At 47.6% G+C, this 22,654-nt stretch overlaps 1 protein-coding gene across 2 annotated transcripts in view; it reads left to right on the top strand.

Moving 5' to 3' along the window:
• The first annotated feature begins 1,747 nt into the window (after window positions 1–1,747).
• The window catches only part of CIST1 (colon, intestine and stomach enriched 1), a 106,925-nt gene continuing 86,018 nt past the window's right edge, over window positions 1,748–22,654 (top strand). The window contains exon 1 of one of the 2 annotated variants that reach the window (XM_086947003.1): window positions 1,748–2,019. In XM_086947003.1, coding sequence (XP_086803129.1) covers window positions 1,950–2,019 — 70 coding nt within the window. In that variant the 5' untranslated portion in view covers window positions 1,748–1,949. The remainder of the gene's footprint in view (window positions 2,020–22,654) is intronic. The other variant, XM_086947002.1, reaches the window with a different exon arrangement.

The following is a 22,654-nucleotide window of genomic DNA, read 5'->3' as shown; positions in this document are numbered from 1 at the left end:
GAAAACAATCCCAAAAAGGTCAGTTTTGTGGGGGGAACAAAATCCTACAAAATCCCATGTTTAGCGAGAAAATTCCCTTATACAAAAAAGGATGTGTTTGTTAACAACTGACCTTCTTAATATTAATTATACAACATATTGTCGCATTGAATTTGCAAATCTTGATTAAAGCTGCTTGCCCTGAGACTGCTTAATGACACTTCCTGATGTTCTATTGTAAATTGGAAAAATGCTGCTATTAGCGCTGTAGGGGTGTTATCACTCTAAGGCACAAGCAATAATTATCCCATCTGTAAAAAAAATTAAAAAAAACAATTATAGGAGTATTCTTATGTGCTGCAGTTCTTTTGAAAATCAAGGCATCCATGCAAAGATCTGAGAACAATTCATCGTAAATCACATATAAATGACTAATAATCATCACAAAGCATTAGTTGAGCTGTGAATTTGTGGGGACAGTTTATTGCAGTTCAAAGTTTGATCTTCTTCTAGACAGCAGCAAAATACATTCAGCTTCATTTACAAAAATGATTTGCACATGCACGTTCAACCTGACTTATGAATGTACATTTACTTTTTTTAATTCTTAAAAGGTGAATTTACATTCGTAAAGAGATGCAAACATGGATAACTTCTCCACAAAAACATTCCCACGCTGAAAAGAGTCAGACGTTTTCTCTTGTCAAGTCAGAGGGAGGAGTAAATCCATTTCCAGAGTGGGGTAATGGAGAGAGGAAGACACTCAAAATTGGTGGGGTGTAAGGAAAGGAGTTTCTTAAGAGGGAAACTAGTTTCCTTGTGGAAGAAAGTGCACTCCAGTAATATGAGGGCATTTTCATGTGTTCACTTGCACACTCTCTACAACTCTGTGCGCCAACTACCTGTGCAAGTTTGTAATTCAGAATTCCCAAAACTGTTCCTGTGGAAACTTGAGACTGTCACAGATTTCCACAAGAAACTGTTACAGATTTATATATGTAGACTTGGAAAAACTTTGAAGGAAAAAAAATGAAAATTTCAACCACTCGAGGGAGTAAATAAATATAAATGTGCACGTATTTTTGTTGTTATTTTGTCTCCTTGACTTTAGAAGGTGTGTGTGCACACAATTTGTGGATTTAGGAAGTGCCTTTAACACATTCTGACGGAATATGTCATGGGTTTACCTAAAAAATACGGGCGATGACAAACCACTGCTGATTTGCATTGTATTTTACATGTCAAATATGACATTGTATTAAGGAAATGCAGTATAGTCCTAAACTAACTGGCATGATAGGTGTGTGTTAAATAGCAGGGGGAAAAACTGCGATCATAAGAGCAATTAAAAAAAATTAAAAAGGCAAAAAAATAGTTTATAGGGTGATAGCAGGAAAAAAAAGAACTGTGGGCATAAGAGCGATTCAAAATATATAAAAAAGAGAAAACAAAATAATATTTTATAGGGTGTTATCTGAGTTCACCATTCAGAGCCCCTTGAGGTATTCTCCAGTCGTCCTTACACGACGTCTGACATGAAGGTGACGTGTTATAGGTTACACGGTTACAGGTGGAAAGCAGACATTCCTTCTCGTCACAGAAGGTTGGGTTTTTTCCCTCTCTGAAAGCACAGACATTCCTGTAGTCTCAGGTCAGCAGCAGGCGTGAATGTTCCTCTCTTCCGCCACCGGGGGCCGCTGTGCCCCAATGAGTCGATGTTGCATTAGGCATAAAGCACACATTTATCCGCTGTCAGAAGCAGCTTGGCGCTTTTCCCCCTTTCCCACCAGTAGGAGTCGCGGTGGCCAGTGGACGGCACGTTTTAACAGGTGGAAAGGCGCATTCCTCCCAGTTGCAGCAGCCTGGGATTGACCCACGCCCACAACGACGCACACATCCTCCTGTCGAGGATATACCGACGTGGTGAGTCGGAGCTCGGCTGTCTTCGAAGCGCTCTGCCACCTGCCACAATGGCTGTTCAGAGGCTGCTAGCCGTGCTGTTCCTTCTGTGCGGCTGCTGCTCACGTGTCAGCGCAGAAGGTAAGCCACATGCGCGCGCTGTGTGATTTGAGAACTTTTTCTGAAAACTCTGTGTCAAGAAACTTGGCAGTGACCGAACTCAGTTCCTGGACTTAAGGTGACGTGGAAGGAAATGGCATATCAGGTGTTGGGACTGTATGTTGAACCAACTTTTTGTGTTGCTAAACGCTAATTAGGCGAGTTCTTGCATCGAGGCGCTGTATATTCCTGCAAACGTGAAGTGCTTGCTGTTTTTGTCATTTCCAGAAGCCAGCGAAATCTTTGCAATACATGGAAGTCTGCATTCCCAGTATGCAACCCGCTTCTAATGTCCTTATTACAGTCGAGTTGCGAGGTGTCTAATCTCCTGTAATACGACAGCTGCTCACACCAATAGTTTATTACAGTTAAGTTGTGACTTCATAATGCCTGCGGCCAGCAGCCAAGGTGTAAAGTAGGTCACAGAGCATCACTGCAGCTGCAGTTTAAACCATGAAAACGAAAACGGGCTTTTTATTGTTCTGATCTGTTTTTCTAAATTGAACAGTGATCAGCATAACGAAGAGATTATGGCAACGTTTATTGTTTGCACAAAGTTCATTACAGGAAAGGAAGAAACACTGTGTGATTCCTCTCATTCTGAGCTAAAGCCTTTTAAAAATCTAATGTACATTAAACTGATTCAAACATGTTTTTGCAGGAATTTACCTACCGCTTTTGGTGTGTTTAAATTTGCACTATGGATTTCTCTTCTATTCTTCGTAACTACACCTCACTATCACTTTCTTCTGAATGGTGTAGTCCAACAAGAATTTTAGAGGTTTGTGGAAAGGTTGATGGAATGGCCAAGTAGTATAAGGAATAAAACACTCTCTAACGTTTATTAAAAGGATGTTGAAATCCCCTCAGAGTTTCATGAGTTTAGAAAGGAATTGCTTTCAGTTTCATTTCTCTAAATGTTCACGGACTCCAAGGTGATTTGCAATATCTTTATAATATACAGGAGGAGGTATTTTGGCCGATATTTCAAAGTCTGCCTGCACTATTCTTACCACAGCTGGAACAGTGAAAATACACTTCTAATGTACTATGGTAACCGTTCCCCGTTTTGACATTACAAGGGCTGTGGCCACCAGACAAAGTGAAAGTCAGCTCCGTGAGCAAAATTGCAAGGTAAACAAGGAAAGAGACAGATTGCATATTTATTTATTAGACTGAAGGAGTTTCATTTCCGGAAAGCTGCACTCCAGTGACACAATCAGAACTACTTCTGTGCCTGAGGGCGATATATTAACTTCCCACAAAATATTTTGGATCCAATTGCAAAATACATATTATTGCACTATTTCCATTGTTGTATTCTACACAGCTCTTAACATTGTATCTCCCTCTCAGAAAGGGAAAAAGAACATGTTTGTGAGATGGATCTGTGCATTAGACCGTTGTTGCGGGAGAGCAGTGCAGAATTTCAGAACAAGTGTATAAAATGTCCTTACACTCACTATAGTCGGGAGTATCGAAATGGGTATCACTACGACCACATTTGCTTCCTGAGTTTATTCGATCCTGTTGGAGTGTCTAAAGAAGTGAACCTTAAAATGCTCCCCGAAGAGATACCTGTTGAGCGTAGAGTCCTTCACTACTTGCAGAGTGCTAGATTTTTATTAAACATTTAGAGGATTGGTATAGTGCCGGCAACATTCAGAATTTCAGGGTTTCCAGGTGCTAGATGCTGTCAGTAGGCCATGTGTGTCCTCCATTTTGAGAGTGGTTTTTTTCTACTTTGGCTAGGCATTTTGTTTATGGCCTTGTAGTGTAAGGAATCTAACCTGAAGGTGGGCTGGGCTTCCGTGCCGTGAGCGTTTGATAGCGCTACATTTATCTGGAGGGTTCTTCACTGCGCTTTTTGCAGGAATAGATTTGATAGGGTCGAAAGAAGCAAAAAAAGTAAAGGGAGGAAGGTAAAGTTCTTCAATGCTGTTCTGAAAACATCTGTTTCAACCGATTTTGAAAACTGTAGTGTTATTTTATGTTTAGTAGATACTATTTTTGACCCTCTTCCAGAGGAGGTCTCCCCTGACTGAGGCAGTTCAAGAATCTATGTCAACAGCTCATCCAAAGGAGAGGTGAGATTGACTTTACCCAGTTCTGCATCGCTAACGATCACCAAGATTATACACTCCGCGATGTCCTTTGCAGATGTCGGCTCGGGCTCCGAGACCTATAGTGACATCACTCACTGGATGGCCCCGTTAATGAGAATGACGAAACACTTTAGGATTGATTTTATATGCTGAGGGCTGGTCACCTGGCATTCCTAAACATAGGCGCAGGTTAGAGTCACCGGAGTGGAAATGGCGGGTCTGCCGGACGGTTACCGACAGTGGCCGGTGCTCCTTTCATAATGCCCCAAGCTTTAAAAGAAATTGAAGTGCCAGTACTCGCCTCTCTGCACTTATATGCAGTAGCGTAGCAAGGATGCTGCGAGCTCTGTTAAAAATAAGGGAGATGCCCCCTGTGACTGCTGTTGGGCTAGTAAAATACAGCAATTATCAGGGTTCAATGGGCCTCTTGTCCACCCTCCTGGTGTTGTGCTGAAGCATCCCAATGTGGCTGCATTCCAAGTGCAGCTTTCGGCTTCAGTTCCTCAGATCAGGCCTAAGGCTCCCACTGAGAGTAAGGTTGCCAGATATCACCTTTTGATCAAGGACACTGCTCCCCACTTCTGAGTTTTCTTTTCCAACGTGTGCATCCTGGGAGTTGTAGTCCTAGAGCAATTCAGTTGACGCAGTTGAACTAGTACTCCTGAAAATAATGATTTTATAAAAGCAGAAGACTAGTGCAATGTGTCCTAGGTGACATGGTATCATCTGGTGACCTTAAACACTTCTTTTTTTGTTGCATTTAGTGGAAAATGTAGAGCTGCACGGTGTGGCGAAGGTGCATGCCTGTGAACAGTACAGAGGGTTGGCAGAAATGGTGTGTGCTTCCGGCACTGCACGTGCTCAAGTTGCAAGGCTGCTCTTGTGAGTTCTGGGCTGCCAGAGCTGCTCAAGATAGATCCATACTATTGAGAGTTCCTTGCTGCCAGGGTTATTCTAGATAGTTCCATTCTGCCAGGGCTGTTCTACATACTTCTATGCTTCCAGGTCTACTATAGATAATTCTATACTATTGGGAGCTCCTTGCTGCCAGGGCCGCTCTTGATAGTTCCGTGCTGCAAGGGCTGTTCTAGATAGTTCAGTGCTGTCAATGCCGCTCTAGATAGCTCCATGCTGTTGGGAACCCTTGATGCCAGGGCTGCTCTAGATAGTTCCATGCTGCCAGGGCTGCTCTAGATAGTTCCATACTATTAGGAGTTCCTCGCTGCCAGGGCTGCTCTAGATAGTTCCATACTATTAGGAATTCCTCTCTGCCAGGGCTGCTCTAGATAGTTCCATACTATTGGGAGTTCCTTGCTGCCAGGGCTGCTCTAGACAGTTCCATACTATTGGGAGCTCCTTGCTGCCAGGGCCGCTCTTGATAGTTATTTGCAGCCAGAGCTGTTCTAGATAGTTTTGTGCTGTCAATGCTGCTCTAGATAGTTCCATGCTGTTGGGAATCCCTTGCTTGCAGGGCTGTTCTAGATAGTTCCATACTATTGGGAGTTCCTTGCTGCCAGGGCTGCTCTAGATAGTTCCATACTATTGGGAGTTCCTCGCTGCCAGGGCTGCTCTAGATAGTTCCATACTATTGGGAGTTCCTTGCTGCCAGGGCTGTTCTAGATAGGTCTACGCTGCCAGTGCTGCTCTAGATAGCTCATTGCTGTTGGGAATCCCTTGCTGCCAGGGCTGCTCTAGTTAGTTCCATACTATTGGTAGTTCCTTGCTGCCGGGGCTGCTCTAGATAGTTCCATACTATTGGGAGTTCCCTGCTGCCTGGGCTGTTTTCGATAGTTCCATATTATTGGGAGTTCCTTGCTGCCAGGGCTGCTCTAGATAGTTCCATGCTGTTGGGAACCTCTTGCTGCCAGGGCTGCTCTAGATAGTTCCATGCTGTTGGGAGTTCCTTGCTGCCAGGGATGTTCTAGATAGTTCCATACGGTTGGGAGTTCCTTCCTGCCAGGGCTGCTCTAGATAGTTCCATACTATTGGGAGTTCCTCGCTGCCAGGGCTGCTCTAGATAGTTCCATACTATTGGGAGTTCCCCGCTGCCAGGGCTGCTCTAGATAGTTCCATACTGTTGGGAGTTTCTTGCTGCCAGGGCTGTTCTAGATAGGTCTATGCTGCCAGTGCTGCTCTAGATAGCTCCTTGCTGTTGGGAATCCCTTGCTGCCAGGGCTGCTCTAGATAGTTCCATACTATTGAGACTTCCTCGCTGCCAGGGCTGCTCTAGATAGTTCCATACTATTGGGAGTTCCTTGCTGCCAGGGCTGTTCTAGATAGGTCTATGCTGCCAGTGCTGCTCTAGATAGCTCCTTGCTGTTGGGAATCCCTTGCTGCCGGGGCTGCTTTAGATTGTTCCATACTATTGGGAGTTCCCTGCTGCCAGGGCTGTTCTCGATAGTTCCATACTATTGGGGGTTCCTTGCTGCCAGGGCTGCTCTAGATAGTTCCATGCTGTTGGAACCCCCTTGCTGCCAGGTCTGCTCTAGATAGTTCTATGCTGTTGGTAGTTCCTTGCTGCCAGGGCTGTTCTAGATAGTTCCATACAATTGGGAGTTCCTTCCTGCCAGGGTTGCTCTAGATAGTTCCATACGATTGGGAGTTCCCCGCTGCCAGGGCTGCTCTAGATAGTTCCATACTGTTGGGAGTTCCTTGCTGCCATGCATGTTCTAGATAGGTATTTGCTGCCAGTACTGCTCTAGATAGCTCCTTGCTGTTGGGAATGCCTTGTTGCCAGGACTGCTCTAGATAGTTCTATACTATTGGGAGCTCCTTGCTGCCAGGGCAGTTCTAGATAGTTCTGTGCTGTCAATGCTGCTCTAGATATTTCCGTGCTGTTAGGAATCCCTTGCTGCCAGGGCTGCTCTAGATAGTTCCATGCTGTTGGGAGTTCCTTGCTGCCAGGGCTGTTCTAGATAGTTCCATACTATTGGGAGTTCCTTGCTGCCAGGGCTGCTCTAGATAGTTCCATACTATTGGGAGTTCCTCGCTGCCAGGGCTGCTCTACATAGTTCCATACTATTGGGAGTTTCTCGCTGCCAGGGCCGCTCTAGATAGTTCCATACTATTGGAAGTTCCTTGCCGCTCTAGATAGTTCCATACTATTGGGAGTTCCTTGCTGCCAGGGCTGCTCTAGATAGTTCCATACTATTGGGAGTTCCTTGCTGCCAGGGCTGTTCTCGATAGTTCCATACTATTGGGAGTTCATTGCTGTCAGGGCTGTTCTCGATAGTTCCATACTATTGTGAGTTCCTTGCTGCCAGGGCTGTTCTAGATCGGTCTATGCTGCCAGTGCTGTTCTAGATTGTTCCATGCTGTTAGGAACCCCTTGCTGCCAGGGCTGCTCTAGATAGTTCCATGCTGTTGGGAGTTCCTTGCTGCCAGGGCTGTTCATGATAGTTCCATACGATTGGGAGTTCCTTGCTGCCAGGGCTGCTCTAGACAGTTCCATACTATTTGGAGTTCCTTCCTGCCAGGGCTGCTCTAGATAGTTCCATACTATTGGGAGTTCCTTGCTGCCAGTGCTGCTCTAGACAGTTCCTTGCTGTTGGGAATCCCTTGTTGCCAGGGCTTCTCTAGATAGTACCATACTATTGGGAGTTCCTTGCTGCCAGGGTCTTTCTTGATAGTTCCTTGCTGCCAGGGCTGTTCTAGATAGTTCCATACGATTGGGAGTTCCTTGCTGCCAGGGCTGCTCTAGATAGTTCCATACTATTGGGAGTTCCTTGATTCCAGGGCTGTTCTAGATAGGTCTTTGCTGCCAGTGATGTTCTAGATAGCTCCTTCCTGTTGGGAATCCCGTGCTGCCAGGGCTGCTCTAGATAGTTCCATACTTTTGGGAGTTCCCTGCTGCCTGGGCTGTTCTTGATAGTTCCATACGATTGGGAGTTCCTTCCTGCCAGGGCTGCTCTAGATAGTTCCATACTATTGGAAGTTCCTTGCTGCCAGGGCTGCTCTAGATAGTTCCATACAATTGGGAGTTCCCCGCTGCCAGGGCTGCTCTAGATAGTTTCATACCGTTGGGAGTTCCTTGCTGCCAGGCCTGTTCTAGATAGGTCTCTGCTGCCAGTGCTGCTCTAGATAGCTCCTTGCTGTTGGGAATCCCTTGTTGTCAGGGCTGCTCTAGATAGTTCCATACTATTGGGAGCTCCTTGCTGACAGGGCTGTTCTAGATAGTTCTGTGCTGTCAATGCTGCTCTAGATAGTTCCATGCTGTTATGAATCCCTTGCTGCCAGGGATGCTCTAGATAGTTCCATACTATTGGGAGTTCCTCACTGCCAGGGCTGCTCTAGATAGTTCTATACTATTGGGAGTTCCTCGCTTCCAGCGCCGCTCTAGATAGTTCCATACTATTGGGAGTTCCTCTCCGCTCTAGATAGTTCCATACTATTGGGAGCTCCTTGCTGCCAGGCCTGCTCTAGATAGTTCCATGCTATTGGGAGTTCCTTGCGGCCAGGGCTGTTTTCGATACTTCCATACTATTGGGAGTTCCTTGCTGCCAGAGCTGTTCTCGATAGTTCCATACTATTGTGAGTTCATTGCTGCCAGAGCTGTTCTGGATAGGTCTATGCTGCCAGTGCTGCTCTAGATAGTTCCATGCGATTGGGAGTTCCTTGCTGCCAGGGCTGCTCTAGATAGTTCCATACTATTGTGAGCTCCTTGCTGCCAGGGCCTCTCTTGATAGTTCCTTGCTGTTGGGAATCCCTTGTTGCCAGGGCTGCTTAAGATAGTTCCATACTATTGTGAGCTCCTTGGTGCCAGGGCCTCTCTTGATAGTTCCTTGCTGTCAGGGCTGTTCTAGATAGTTATGTGCTGTCAATGCTGCTCTAGATAGTTCCAAGCTATTGGGAATCCCTTGCTGCCAGGGCTGCTCTAGATAGTTCCATGCTGTTGGGAGTTCCTTGCAGCCAGGGCTGTTCTAGATAGTTCCATACTATTGGGAGTTCCTTCCTTCCAGGGCTGCTCTAGATAGTTCCATACTATTGGGAGTTCCTCGCTGCCAGGGCTGCTCTACATAGTTCCATACTATTGGGAGTTCCTCGCTGCCAGGGCTGCTCTACATAGTTCCATACTATTGGGAGTTCCTCGCTGCCAGGGCCGCTCTAGATAGTTCCATACTATTGGGAGTTTCTTGCTGCAAGGGCTGCTCTAGATATTTCTATACTATTGGGAGTTCCTTGCTGCAAGGGCTGCTTTAGATATTTCCATACTATTGGGAGTTCCTTGCTGCCAGAGCTGCTCTAGATAGTTTCATACTATTGGGAGTTCCTTGCTGTCCGGGCTGTTGTCGATAGTTCCATACTATTGGGAGTTCCTTGCTGCCAGAGCTGTTCTAGATAGGTCTATGCTGCCAGTGCTGCTCTCAATAGCTCCTTGCTGTTGGTTATCTCTTGCTGCCAGGGCTGCTCTAGATAGTTCCATACTATTGGGAATTTCTTGCTGCCGGGACTGCTCCAGATAGTTCTATACTATTGCGAGTTCCTTGCTGCAAGGGCTGCTCTAGATATTTCTATACTATTGGGAGTTCCTTGCTGCAAGGGCTGCTCTAGATATTTCCAAACTATTGGGAGTTCCTTGCTGCCAGGGCTGCTCTAGATATTTCTATACTATTGGGAGTTCCTTGCTGCAAGGGCTGCTCTAGATATTTCCAAACTATTGGGAGTTCCTTGCTGCAAGGGCTGCTCTAGATATTTCTATACTATTGGGAGTTCCTTGCTGCAAGGGCTGCTCTAGATATTTCCAAACTATTGGGAGTTCCTTGCTGCCAGGGCTGCTCTAGATAGTTTCATACTATTGGGAGTTCCTTGCTGTCAGGGCCGTTCTAGATAGATCCATACTATTCGGAGTTCCTTGATGCCAGGGCTGCTCTAGATAGTTCATGCTGTTGGGAATTCCTTGCTGCCAGGGCTGCTCTTGATAGTTCCATACTATTGGGAGACCCTTTCCGCTCTAGATAGTTCCATACTATTGGGAGTTCCTTGCTGCCAGGGCTGCTCTAGACAGTTCCATACTATTGGGAGCTCCTTGCTGCCAGGGCACTCTTGATAGTTCCTTGCAGTCAGAGCTGTTATAGATAGTTCTGTGCTGTCAATGCTGCTCTAGATAGTTCCATGCTGTTGGGAATCCCTTGCTGCCAGGGCTGCTCTAGATTGTTCCATGTGGTTGGGAGTTCCTTGCTGCCCAGGTCTGTTCTATATAGTTCCATACTATTAGGAGTTCCTCGCTGCCAGGGCTGCTCTAGATAGTTCCATATTATTGGGAGCTCCTTCCTGCCAGGGCTGCTCTAGATTGTTCCATACTATTGGGAGTACCTTGCTGCCAGGGCTGTTCCAGATAGTTCCATACTATTGGGAGTTCCTTGCTGCCGGGACTGCTCCAGATAGTTCCATACTATTGGGAGTTCCTTGCTGCAAGGGCTGCTCTAGATATTTCAATACTATTGGGAGTTCCTTGCTGCAAGGGCTGCTCTAAATATTTCCATACTATTGGGAGTTCCTTGCTGCCAGGGCTGCTCTAGATAGTTTCATACTATTGGGAGTTCCTTGCTGTCAGGGCCGTTCTAGATAGTTCCATACTATTCGGAGTTCCTTGATGCCAGGGCTGCTCTAGATAGTTCCATGCTGTTGGGAATCCCTTGCTGCCAGGGCTGCTCTTGATAGTTCCATACTATTGGGAGACCCTTTCCACTCTAGATAGTTCCATACTATTGGGAGTTCCTTGCTGCCAGGGCTGCTCTAGACAGTTCCATACTATTGGGATCTCCTTGCTGCCAGGGCACTCTTGATAGTTCCTTGCAGTCAGAGCTGTTATAGATAGTTCTGTGCTGTCAATGCTGCTCTAGATAGTTCCATGCTGTTGGGAATCCCTTGCTGCCAGGGCTGCTCTAGATTGTTCCATGTGGTTGGGAGTCCCTTGCTGCCCAGGTCTGTTCTATATAGTTCCATACTATTAGGAGTTCCTCGCTGCCAGGGCTGCTCTAGATAGTTCCATATTATTGGGAGCTCCTTCCTGCCAGGGCTGCTCTAGATTGTTCCATACTATTGGGAGTACCTTGCTGCCAGGGCTGTTCCAGATAGTTCCATACTATTGGGAGTTCCTTGCTGCCGGGACTGCTCCAGATAGTTCCATACTATTGGGAGTTCCTTGCTGCAAGGGCTGCTCTAGATATTTCAATACTATTGGGAGTTCCTTGCTGCAAGGGCTGCTCTAAATATTTCCATACTATTGGGAGTTCCTTGCTGCCAGGGCTGCTCTAGATAGTTTCATACTATTGGGAGTTCCTTGCTGTCAGGGCTGATCTCGATAGTTCCATACTATTGGGAGTTCCTTGCTGCCAGAGCTGTTCTAGATAGGTCTATGCTGCCAGTGCTGCTCTCGATAACTCCTTGCTGTTGGTTATCTCTTGCTGCCAGGGCTGCTCTAGATAGTTCCATACTATTGGGAGTTTCTTGCTGCCGGGACTGCTCCAGATAGTTCCATACTATTGGGAGTTCCTTGCTGCAAGGGCTGCTATAGATATTTCTATACTATTGGGAGTTCCTTGCCCTTAGGAGTTCCTTGCTGCAAGGGCTGCTCTAGATATTTCCATACTATTGGGAGTTCCTTGCTGCCAGGGCTGCTCTAGATAGTTTCATACTATTGGGAGTTCCTTGCTGTCAGGGCTGTTCTCGATAGCTCCATACTATTGGGAGTTCCTTGCTGCCAGAGCTGTTCTAGATAGGTCTATGCTGCCAGTGCTGCTTTAGATAGTTCCATGCTGTTTGGAACCCCTTGCTGCCAGGGCTGCTCTAGATAGTTCCATGCTGTTGGGAGTTCCTTGCTGCCAGGGCTGTTCTAGATAGTTCCATACGATTGGTAGTTCCTTGCTGCCTGGGCTGCTCTAGATAGTTCCATACTATTGTGAGCTCCTTGCTGCCAGGGCCTCTCTTGATAGTTCCTTGCTGTTGGGAATCCCTTGTTGCCAGGGCTGCTCTAGATAGTTCCATACTATTGTGAGCTCCTTGCTGCCAGGGCCTCTCTTGATAGTTCCTTGCTGGCAGGGCTGCTTTAGATAGTTCTGTGCTGTCAATGCTGCTCTAGATAGTTCCATGCTGTTGGGAATCCCTTGCTTCCAGGGCTGCTCTAGATAGTTCCATGCTGTTGGGAGTTCCTTGCAGCCAGGGCTGTTCTAGATAGTTCCATACTATTGGGAGTTCCTTCCTGTCAGGGCTACTCTAGATAGTTCCATACTATTGGGAGTTCCTCACTGCCAGGGCTGCTCTAGATAGTTCCATACTATTGGGAGTTCCTCGCTGCCAGGGCTGCTCTACATGTTCCATACTATTGGGAGTTCCTCGCTGCCAGGGCCGCTCTAGATAGTTCCATACTATTGGGAGTTGCTTGCCGCTCTAGATAGTTCCATAGTATTGGAAGTTCCTTGCTGCCAGGGCCGTTCTAGATAGTTCCATACTATTCGGAGTTCCTTGGTGCCAGGGCTGCTCTAGATAGTTCCATGATGTTGGGAATCCCTTGTTGCCAGGGCTGCTCTAGATAGTTCCATACTATTGGGAGTTCCTTGCCGCTCTAGATAGTTCTATACTATTGGGAGTTCCTTGCTGCCAGGGCTGCTCTAGACAGTTCCATACTATTGGGAGCTCCTTGCTGCCAGGGCACTCTTGATAGTTCCTTGCAGTCAGAGCTGTTATAGATAGTTCTTTGCTGTCAATGCTGCTCTAGATAGTTCCATGCTGTTGGGAATCCCTTGCTGCCAGGGCTGCTCTAGATAGTTCCATGTGGTTGGGAGTTCCTTGCTGCCCAGGGCTGTTCTATATAGTTCCATACTATTGGGAGTTCCTTGCTGCCAGGGCTGCTCTAGATAGTTCCATATTATTGGGAGCTCCTTCCTGCCAGAGCTGCTCTAGATTGTTCCATACTATTGGGAGTACCTTGCTGCCAGGGCTGTTCCAGATAGTTCCATACTATTGGGAGTTCCTTGCTCCCAGGGCTGCTCTAGATAGTTCTATACTATTGGGAGTGCCTTGCTGCAAGGGCTGTTCTAGATATTTCCATACTATTGGGAGTTCCTTGCTGCCAGGGCTGCTCTAGATAGTTTCATTCTATTGGGAGTTCCTTGCTGCCAGGGCTGCTCTAGATAGTACCATACTATTGGGAGTTTCTTGCTGCCAGGACTGCTCTAGATAGATCCATACTATTGGGAGTTCCTTGCTGCCAGGCCTGTTCTAGATAGTTCTGTGCTGCCAGTGCTGCTCTAGATAGCTCCTTGCTGTTGGTTATCCCTTGCTGCCAGGGCTGCTCTAGATAGTTCCATACTATTGGGAGTTGCTTTGTGCCAGGGCTGTTCTAGATAGTTCCATACTATTGGGAGCTCCTTGCTGCCAGGGCCTCTCTTGATAGTTGTTTGCTGTCAGTGCTGTTTTTTTATAGTTCTGTGCTGTCAATGCTGCTCTAGATAGTTCCATGCTGTTGGGAATCCCTCACTGCCAGGGCGGCTGTAGATAGTTACATACAATTGAGATTGCCTTGATGCCAGAGCTGTTCTCGATAGGTCTATGCTGCCAGGGCTGTTCTCGATAGGTCTATGCTGCCAGGGCTGTTCTCGATAAGTCTATGCTACCAGGGCTGCTCTAGATATCTCCTTGCTGTTGGAATCCCTTGCTGTCAGGGCTGATCTAGATTGTTCTGTGCTGTCAGAGCTGCTCTTGGGAGTTCCTTGCTCCAGGGCTGTTATAGAAAGTTCCAAGATCCCACGTCTGCTCTTGGGAAATTCTTGCTGTTGTTGATAGTTCCATGTATACGAACATGATTAAAATCAGTCCCAACCCATCCAAAACCATCTTCTCACTAATTAAAGATGTGACTAAAGTAACAGAGGGAACCAACAGTACTATAGTTTCCAACTCCCAATGTGAAGATCTGGCCTGCTTGTTTATTAATAAGGTAGAGGGGATCTATAAACTGCTGAATACTAGTGGACCCTCCCCGTTACCCTGCCAACCCCCCGACCCCCCTGACCAGCCGGACTCCCGTTACTCCCTCCCAACTCTCCCGCTCATGACCAATAAAGACCTCGAGCTCCTGGCATTAAAGGTAAAGTCTGGGTCACCCGATGACCCTGTCAAACCTGATACCTTCAGGCAATTCCAGGACTCCATTCTGCTTGTGGCCGGTGAACTGATTAACAGATCCCTCCAGTCTTCCACAGTCCCCAGATCCTGGAAACATGCCAAGGTCATCCCCCTGTTAAAAAAAACACCCTGGACCCCTCCCTGCCAGAAAACTTCAGACCCATCTCCCTCCTACCGTACCTGGCCAAGGTGATGGAGGCCCATGTGAACTCCACCCTGAACAGAAGCACATGGGATCCTGGACAAGTCACAGAACGGCTTCCGGGCAAATCATAGCACGGAGTCTGCGCTCCTGGTTGTCACAGAGCAACTAAGGGCATCACAGGACCTTGGACACACCTCGGCTTTGATCCTGCTCGACCTGAGTGCGGCGTTCGACACGGTCTCCCACGAGATCTTACTCAAACGTCTCGGGGAGATCGGGGTCAGGGGCAAGGCTTTGGCGTGGTTCGCATCCTTTCTGTCTGATCGTTCCTTCCAGATTCACGCCCCACCTTATTCATCCAGCAAATTCCCTCTCAAATGCGGCGTTCCCCAGGGCTCTGCCCTCAGCCCTATGCTGTTTAACGTGTATGTTCGCCCCTTGGCCCTGCTAGCAAAAGAACACAGGATCAAGTTGATCTTGTACGCTGACGACACGCAGCTTATTTTTACCTTTTCCAATAACACCATATCGGATCAGGTAAAATTTCAGGAAGATGTCATAGCCATCTCGCGCTGGATGACGGAGAACTGCCTCCAACGTAACTCCTCGAAAACAGCGTTGCTCCTGATTGGTCGGGACTCACAGAAATGGGGCGACCAGTGGTGGCTCCCGACGATGGGCCCTCCCCCAATTCCCAAGAAGGAAGTCAAGAATCTGGGAGTCCTAATGGACAACTCTCTCTCCTTTGAGTCACATACAAAAAAGGTGACTGGTACCTGTTTCGGACGCCTATGCACCCTTAAGCCCATTTTGGGCTTTTTCGAGCCGCCCACCAGACAAGTAATAGTCCAGTCCTTGGTCCTATCCCATTTGGACTACTGCAACGGCCTATTGCCTGGTGCTAACCTGACGACCACGAATACACTCAAAAGGGCTCAAAATGCAGCAGCTCGCACTCTTTTTGCCCTATCCAAACGCTGCCACACCTCACACATCCTTCGCCGTCTTCACTGGCTGCCGGTGAAACAGAGAATTCAATTTAAAACACTCTGTCTAACCCACAAAATCCTACATGGCCAGGTCCCCCAAATACTACAGGGTCTCTGCTCCTTCTACGGCCCAACACGTGCCCTTCGTTCTGCGGACCTTCACCTCACCCGCACCTTTAGGGTACGCAAGAGCAGAGCAGGCGGACATTCCTTCAAATTCCTGGCCCCTGCGCTATGGAATTCCATCCCCCTTGAGGCAGGCGCCACGCAAGACCATTGGCTCTTCCGGAAAAAAATTAAAACCTGGCTGTTCGCCTCCATCTAGCACGAGCTTCTCTAGCTCAACTTACCAATCCTGCTCACTCCTCTGGTTGACTTGTCTGCAAGCGCTGGAGCAGCCATGCGCTATACAAACATACTTAACATAACATAACGAAGGCTGCTCTTGGGAGTTCCACGCTACCAGGGCAGATCTTCATAGTTCCATGCTGCCAGGGCAGCTCTAGATACTTCCATGATAACAAAGGATGCTCTTGAGAGTTCCACGCTGCTAGGGCTGCTCTGCAAAGTTTCATGCTGCCAGGGCAGCTCTAGATATAGTTCCATGCTTCCACAGCTACTGCATATGCAGTTGCACGCTGCCAGGGCTGCTCAACATAGTCCCTTGCTACCAGCAATACCCTAAAGAGTTCTACATGCCACCGCTGCACTAGGAAGCCTCATGCCACTGGACTTGCCCTTCCGTGGGGTACCGACTGCCTCGTGTTGCACGCTGCAGTACAAGAGTTCTGTGCTGCTCTGAATAGTCTAGAGAGATCTGTCTGCCATGGCTGTTCCACAGGGTTCCACACTGGTGGGACCGCTTCTGACAGTTCTTTGCTTCCTGGGCTGCTCTATGGCCCGGGCTTTCCGGGCTGCTGTAGAGCTCCATGCTTCCTGGACGTCTCTAAGGTTCCATGTTTCATGAACTGCTCTAGTGTTCCGTGCTTCTTGGACTGCTTTAGGATTCCATGCTGCCGGACTGCTCCAGGGATCCATGATCCATGCTTCCTCAATCCGTAAGTTCCATTCTTCCTGGACCCCTTTAGTGAGTCATGCGTCCTGGTCAGCTCTGGGGTTCCATGCTTTCTGGACATATCTAGGGTTCAGTGCTTCATGGAGCACTCTAGGATCCATGCTTCATGGTCTGCATTGGGGTTCTTTGTTTCCCAGGCAGATCTAGGCTCCTGTGTTTTCTGGACTGCTCTTGGGTTTCATGCTTCTAGGGTAGCTCGAAGCTTGCTTGCTTCCTGGACTACTCTAGGGTTCCATGCTTCCTTGGGTGCTCTAGGGTTCCATAGGAGTGATCTAGGGTTCCATGCTTCCTGGACTACTCTAGAGTTCCATGCTCCCTTGTGTGCTCTAGGGTTCCATAGGAGTGATCTAGGGTTCCAGGCTTCCTGGAGTGCTCTAGAGTTCCATAGGAGTGATCTAGGTTTCCATGCTTCCTGGACTACTCTAGGGTTCCATGCTTCTTGGGTGCTCTAGGGTTCCATAGGAGTGACCTAGGGTTCCATGCTTTCTGGAGTGCTCTATTCCATGAAACACTTGTAAAGTGCATAGCTATCCTCGGGCATCCCAGCGCTGATGGTGCAACACATGACAGACCGAGAAGCCTAGTTTGAGCTTCTTTTGGAAGAACCAGGTCTTTAATGATTTGTAAAAGAGAAGTTCCTTATTCTCTGATTGCAGCGAGTCAGGAAGGCTGGTCCAGAGTTTAGCCACATTGAAAGCAAAAGAGCGGCCTCTGTATTTTGCCCTTTGAAGTAAGGGCACCGCGACCAAATGCACATTGGAAGAAGGCCAAGTTCTACCAGGTAAGTAGGGCGCCACCAAGAAAGTAATGACCGCAGGCCTCTGTGCCCTATGGTCACTGCAAAGTGATTTACATTTGATTCTCTCTGCCACCGGGATCCCTTGCAGAGCACTCAAGGCAAGTTGGGCAGAGTGATGTTTTGGAAGCTTGTGCAAGATCCGGGTGGCCGAATTCTGGGCCATCTGCATCTCCCAATTGTAGCTTTTGGCGCTTCCTAGTAAAGAAAATTGCCACAATCCAGGCGTGAGAGAATCAAAGCCTGAACAGCCAGTTTTTTTGAGGTAGGAGGAAGAAGGGGGAGGATTTTTCGCAGCACCCTAAGCATACCATAACAAACGACCGGTAACTTTGAGGCTTGCACACTCAGTTTGAGGGCACTGTCCAACCACATTCCTAAACTCTTTGCAGCTGTTTTGGAGTTGGGGGATAGCCCAGGCATCTTGGCCACTCTGAACTCAAAGGGTACTGATGTTATTGCAGAGGACCATAATATCTGTTTTTCTTCCATTTAAATTGAGGCAGGAACCAGTCATCCATCTCGCAACCTTCTCAGGACAAGGACCTCGTGCAGTGTGGGGTGGTGGGGGTTTAGTGTGGGTGAGGAAAAAGACCACTTGCATATCCTCTGAGTAGGAAACAATTGACATCCCAAACGACATGATGATCTCTGTCAGTGGCCTCAGATATACCTCAAAAAAGAGTGGGGCTTAAAGAGGAGCCTTGAGGTACCCCACAATTTAAAGAGACAGCACTTGAAGTACACGCTCCATCAATAACCTGGAAAGACCTCTCTGCGAGAAAAGACTCAAATTAGTTGAGAGCGGCACCAGAGATTCCACGCTCTGCCCCCTTTCCAAAAGCATATTGTGATTTACTGTGTTGAATGCAGAGCTAAGATCAAGGAGGATGACAGCCGCGGATCCTCCGTGATCTAGCAGCCTTTTGTCTGCTGCCACCAAAAGAGCAGTTTCTGTACCATGGTAGGGTCCAAGTCCTGTCTGTGGCTTTTTCAAGAAGGCTCTGACCATGGCCTGTTTCCAGGTTGCTGGGACTGATCCCGAGATCAGAGAAAGATTTGCCATTTCCAGAAGGCATGGGTACATCTAGTCAGCTACTTTGACTAAGATGTACAGGGTCCCATGCCTGCTGGGGTTCTCTAGGGTTCTGTGCATCCGGGAGTGCACTAGGGTGTCTTGCCTCCCGAACATATCGAGGGCTCTGTGCTTCATGATCTGCTCTAATATTGTTTGCTTCCTGGAGAGCTTTAGAGGGTCCCATGCTTGTAGGACTCCACTAGGGTTCTTTGCCTCCTGGAGTGCTGTAGGATTCCATGCTTCTTGGAGTGCTGTAGGGTTCCATGCCTCCTGGAGTGCTGTAGGATTCCATGCTTCCTGGAGTGCTGTAGGGTTCCATGCTTCCTGGAGTGCTCTACTGTTCTATGCTTTCTGAGGTGCTATAGTTTCCATGCTTGCTGGGGTTCTCTAAGGTCCCATGCTTCCTGCAGTACTCTACAGTTCCATGCTTTCTGAGGAGCTCGAGGGATCCATACTTGCTGGGATGCTTTAGGGTTCCATGCTTCCTCCAGTGCTCTAGGGTTCCATGCTTCCTCAGGTGTCCTTGCTCCCTGGAGTGCTCTAGGGTTTCATGCTTCCTGGAGTGCCTGGAATGCTCTAGGGTTCCATGCTTCCTGAGGTGCTTTAGGGTTCCATGCATCCTGGAGTGCACTAGCGTTCCATACTTCCTCCAGTGCTCTAGGGTTCCATGCTTCCTGAGGTGTCCATGCTTCCTGAGGTGCTCCAGGCTTCCATGCTTCCTGGAGTGCTGTAGGGTTCCATGCTTCCTGGAGTGCTCTAGGGTTCCTTGCTTCCTGGAATGCTCTAGGGTTCCATGCTTCCAGATGTGCTCTAGGATTCCATGCTTCCTGAGGTGCTTTAGGGTTCCATGCTTCCTGGAGTGCACTGGCGTTCCATACTTCCTGGAGTGCTCTAGGGTTCCATGCTTCCTGGAGTGCTCTAGGGTTCCATGCTTCCTAGAGTGCTCTAGGGTCCAATGCTTGCTGGAGGGCTCTAGAGTTCCATGCTTCCTGCAGTGCTCTAGTGTTCCATGCTTCCTGAGATGGCCATGCTTGCTGGGATGGTCTAGCGTTCTATACTTCCTGGAGTGCTCGAGGGTTCCATGCTTCCTGAGATTCTCTAGGGTTCCATATTTCTTGTAGTGCTCTAGTGTTTCATGCTTCCTGAGGTGGCCATGCTTCCTGAGGTGCTCCAAGGTTTCATGGTTCCTGGCGTTCACTAGGGTTCCATGCTTGCTGGGTGGTCTAGGGTTCCATGCTTCCTGGAGTGCTCTGGGGTTTCATGCTTCCTGAGATTCACTAGGGTTCCATGCTTCCTGAGATGCTCTAGGGTTCAATGCTTACTGGGGGCCTCTAGGGTTCCATGCTTCCTGCAGTGCTCTAGTGTTCCTTGCTTCCTGAGGTGGCCAAGCTTCCTGAGATTCTCTAGGGTTCCATGTTTCCTGGAGTGCTCTGGGGTTCCTTGCTTGCTGGGGTACTCTAGGGTTCTATGCTTCCTGCGGTGCTTTAGAGTTCCATGCTTCCTGAGATTCTCTAGGGTTCCATGCTTCTTGTAGTGCTCTAGTGTTTCATGCTTCCTGAGGTGGCCATGCTTCCTCAGGTGCTCCAAGGTTTCATGGTTCCTGGTGTTCACTAGGGTTCCATGCTTGCTGGGTGGTCTAGGGTTCCATGCTTCCTGGAGTGCTCTGGGGTTTCATGCTTCCTGAGATTCACTAGGGTTCCATGCTTCCTGAGATGCTCTAGGGTTCAATGCTTACTGGGGGGCTCTAGGGTTCCATGCTTCCTGCAGTGCTCTAGTGTTCCATGCTTCCTGAGGTGGCCAAGCTTCCTGAGATTCTCTAGGGTTCCATGTTTCCTGGAGTGCTCTGGGGTTCCTTGCTTGCTGGGGTTCTCTAGGGTTCTATGCTTCCTGCGGTGCTTTAGAGTTCCATGCTTCCTGGAGTGCTCTGGGATTCCATGCTTGCTGAGGTACTCTAGGGTTCCATGCTTCCTGCAGTGCTTTAGAGTTCCATGCTTCCTGCAGTGCTCTAGGGGCCCATGCCAGGTTTCCTGCAGTACTCTAGAGCTCCATGCTTGCTGCAGTGCTCTAGGGTTCCATGCCATGATTCCGCCGGTGCTGTAGGGTTCCATGCTTCCTGGACAGCTCTTTATGGGGCCACTGTGTTGAAGTCCCACATTCACACTGAGTGAAATTCCCAAACATTGTACTATAAGGTCCCAGCAGCTTCCCCCGGTAGAGACGAGGTTGTGTGCACGGTGTCCACAGAGGCCGCTGAGTTGTGAGGAAACCTTGCTGTGAAATTGCGATTCTCATATTTACATGACTAGAGAATTTGGATTTCATTAAAGACTCGGAGGCTGACATTATGCATACAACTTTTAATGCAGATCCCAGCAGCCGCATCACAATAGAAAGTTCCAAATAGAACAAAGGCAACAGCTAAAAGCCATGAGCCAACAACACACAGCCTCTTTTAAATGAGGACATCAAAGAAGATAAAGTTCAAAGTTCAAATGCTTGAGGTGGAGAAGAATCAATCTTCGGAACAAGGAAAAACCAGCATAACTTGAAACTTGACTGGAGATGGCCGAAAAGGAAAAAGTAGAGGCAGGACGTAGTCTTGAAAAAGGCGCAGTCCAGATCAGGCATTATCTGAAAAAGATAAAGGAATTAATCTAAAAAATCTCAACAGACACTAATCAAAACATGTCATGAGAAAAGATCAAATTCAAAGGTCATAAATCAAAGTAAACATTACAATAAATTGTACAAGGTAACAATATCTATTAGAATGCCTCCGGAGGAGGGAGGGAGGGATAATGTCAGCCTCCGAGTCTTTAATGAAATCCAGATTCTGTAGTCATGTAAATATGAGAATCGCAATTTCATTACAAGACCGGAGGCTACATTATGCATGTTGTAAGCTTCCTAAAACAGCATCAGACATGTGTTGGATGGGTTTACAATAGTGGCGAGCGAAGGTACCTGCATTGGACCAATCAGCAGCCTTCAAAATATCATCCAACTTACCTCCAGACCAAAGTGATTTGCTAGCCATAGCACCTCTTAGAGAATGAGCCTGAAATATACTCAAATCAACTCCGGCTAGGTTCATAGCGATTTTAATCCATCTAGCAATAGAAGGGGAACTAATACCTTTATGAGGTTTAATAAATGAAATAAGCAATTGATTAACACCAACTGGACGTAGTCCAGACATTCTAAGGTCATATTCTTTCATGCACTCAACGACACAGAGTTTAGGATGTAGATCGAATCGTGGGTAAAAAATGGAGTCAGACATGGTTTTAGTACGACTATGAATATCAAATTTGACGCCAAAAACATTGTAAGAACGATAGGAAATATCAAGAGAACGGATATCTGAGGATCTTCTGCAAGAAACTAGGCATAAAAGAGTAGCCAGTTTAATAGAAAGATTCTTCCTGTTGAGGAGAGAATTAGAAGGCCAATTACTAAAGAGACGAAGAATGAAATTAACATCCCAAAGTATGTCATACTTGGGTCTAGGGGGTCTTTTGAGACGAATACTCTTCATAACCTTACAAATGATGACATTTTTTCCAATGGTTTTACCATTAACGAGGGTATGTCCTGCAGAAATTGCCGATCTAAAGCAATTAATGGATCTATAACTAAGTCCCTTTTCAAATTGTTCGACTAGAAAATTAGTCACGTCAACGATAGGAGCCTCCAAGGGATCCAGGTCCCTTTCCAAGCACCAACGAACCCAAAGTTTCCAGATTCTATTGTATCTGTAATGTGTGCCTGGTGCCCAAGACTCCTTGAGGAGAATTGAAGCCGTGTCCGAAAGTCCTGAGATTTCGTTAGATCTCCTGACACCTTCCAGGCAAGAAGGGATAAAGTCTGATTGAGAATAAGAGGATGTATCCGACCGTCTGAATCTGTGAGAAGATCTTCCAGGGATGGGATCAAAAAAAGAATGCTGCAAGTTAGTTCCAGAGCAGTTGGAAACCACGCTTGGGAGGGCCAGAAGGGAGTTATCAAAGTGAGGAGACATTGTTCCTGTCTCACCTTCTGAAGCACTCTCTGAATCATCGCAAAGGGGGGAAAGGCATATCCCCGGACATCCCTCCAGGACTGGAGGAAGGAGTTGAATGCCCGAGCACCCGGGTCGGGCATCCAGCTGAAATATTCTGGAAGTTGGGAGGTGAGTCTGCTTGCAAAAAGATCCACCTCCAGAGGGCCCCAAATGTGATTCAAGGTCCTGAAGACAAAAGGGTTCAGCTTCCAATCGCTGAAATCCACAAGGAACCTGGAGTTCCAATCCGCGGATGAGTTGG

This window comes from Lissotriton vulgaris, chromosome 12 (assembly GCF_964263255.1).
Source record: "Lissotriton vulgaris chromosome 12, aLisVul1.2, whole genome shotgun sequence".
NCBI classification, from domain to species: Eukaryota; Metazoa; Chordata; class Amphibia; order Caudata; family Salamandridae; genus Lissotriton; species Lissotriton vulgaris.
This window is presented reverse-complemented; position numbering and strand designations above follow the sequence as displayed.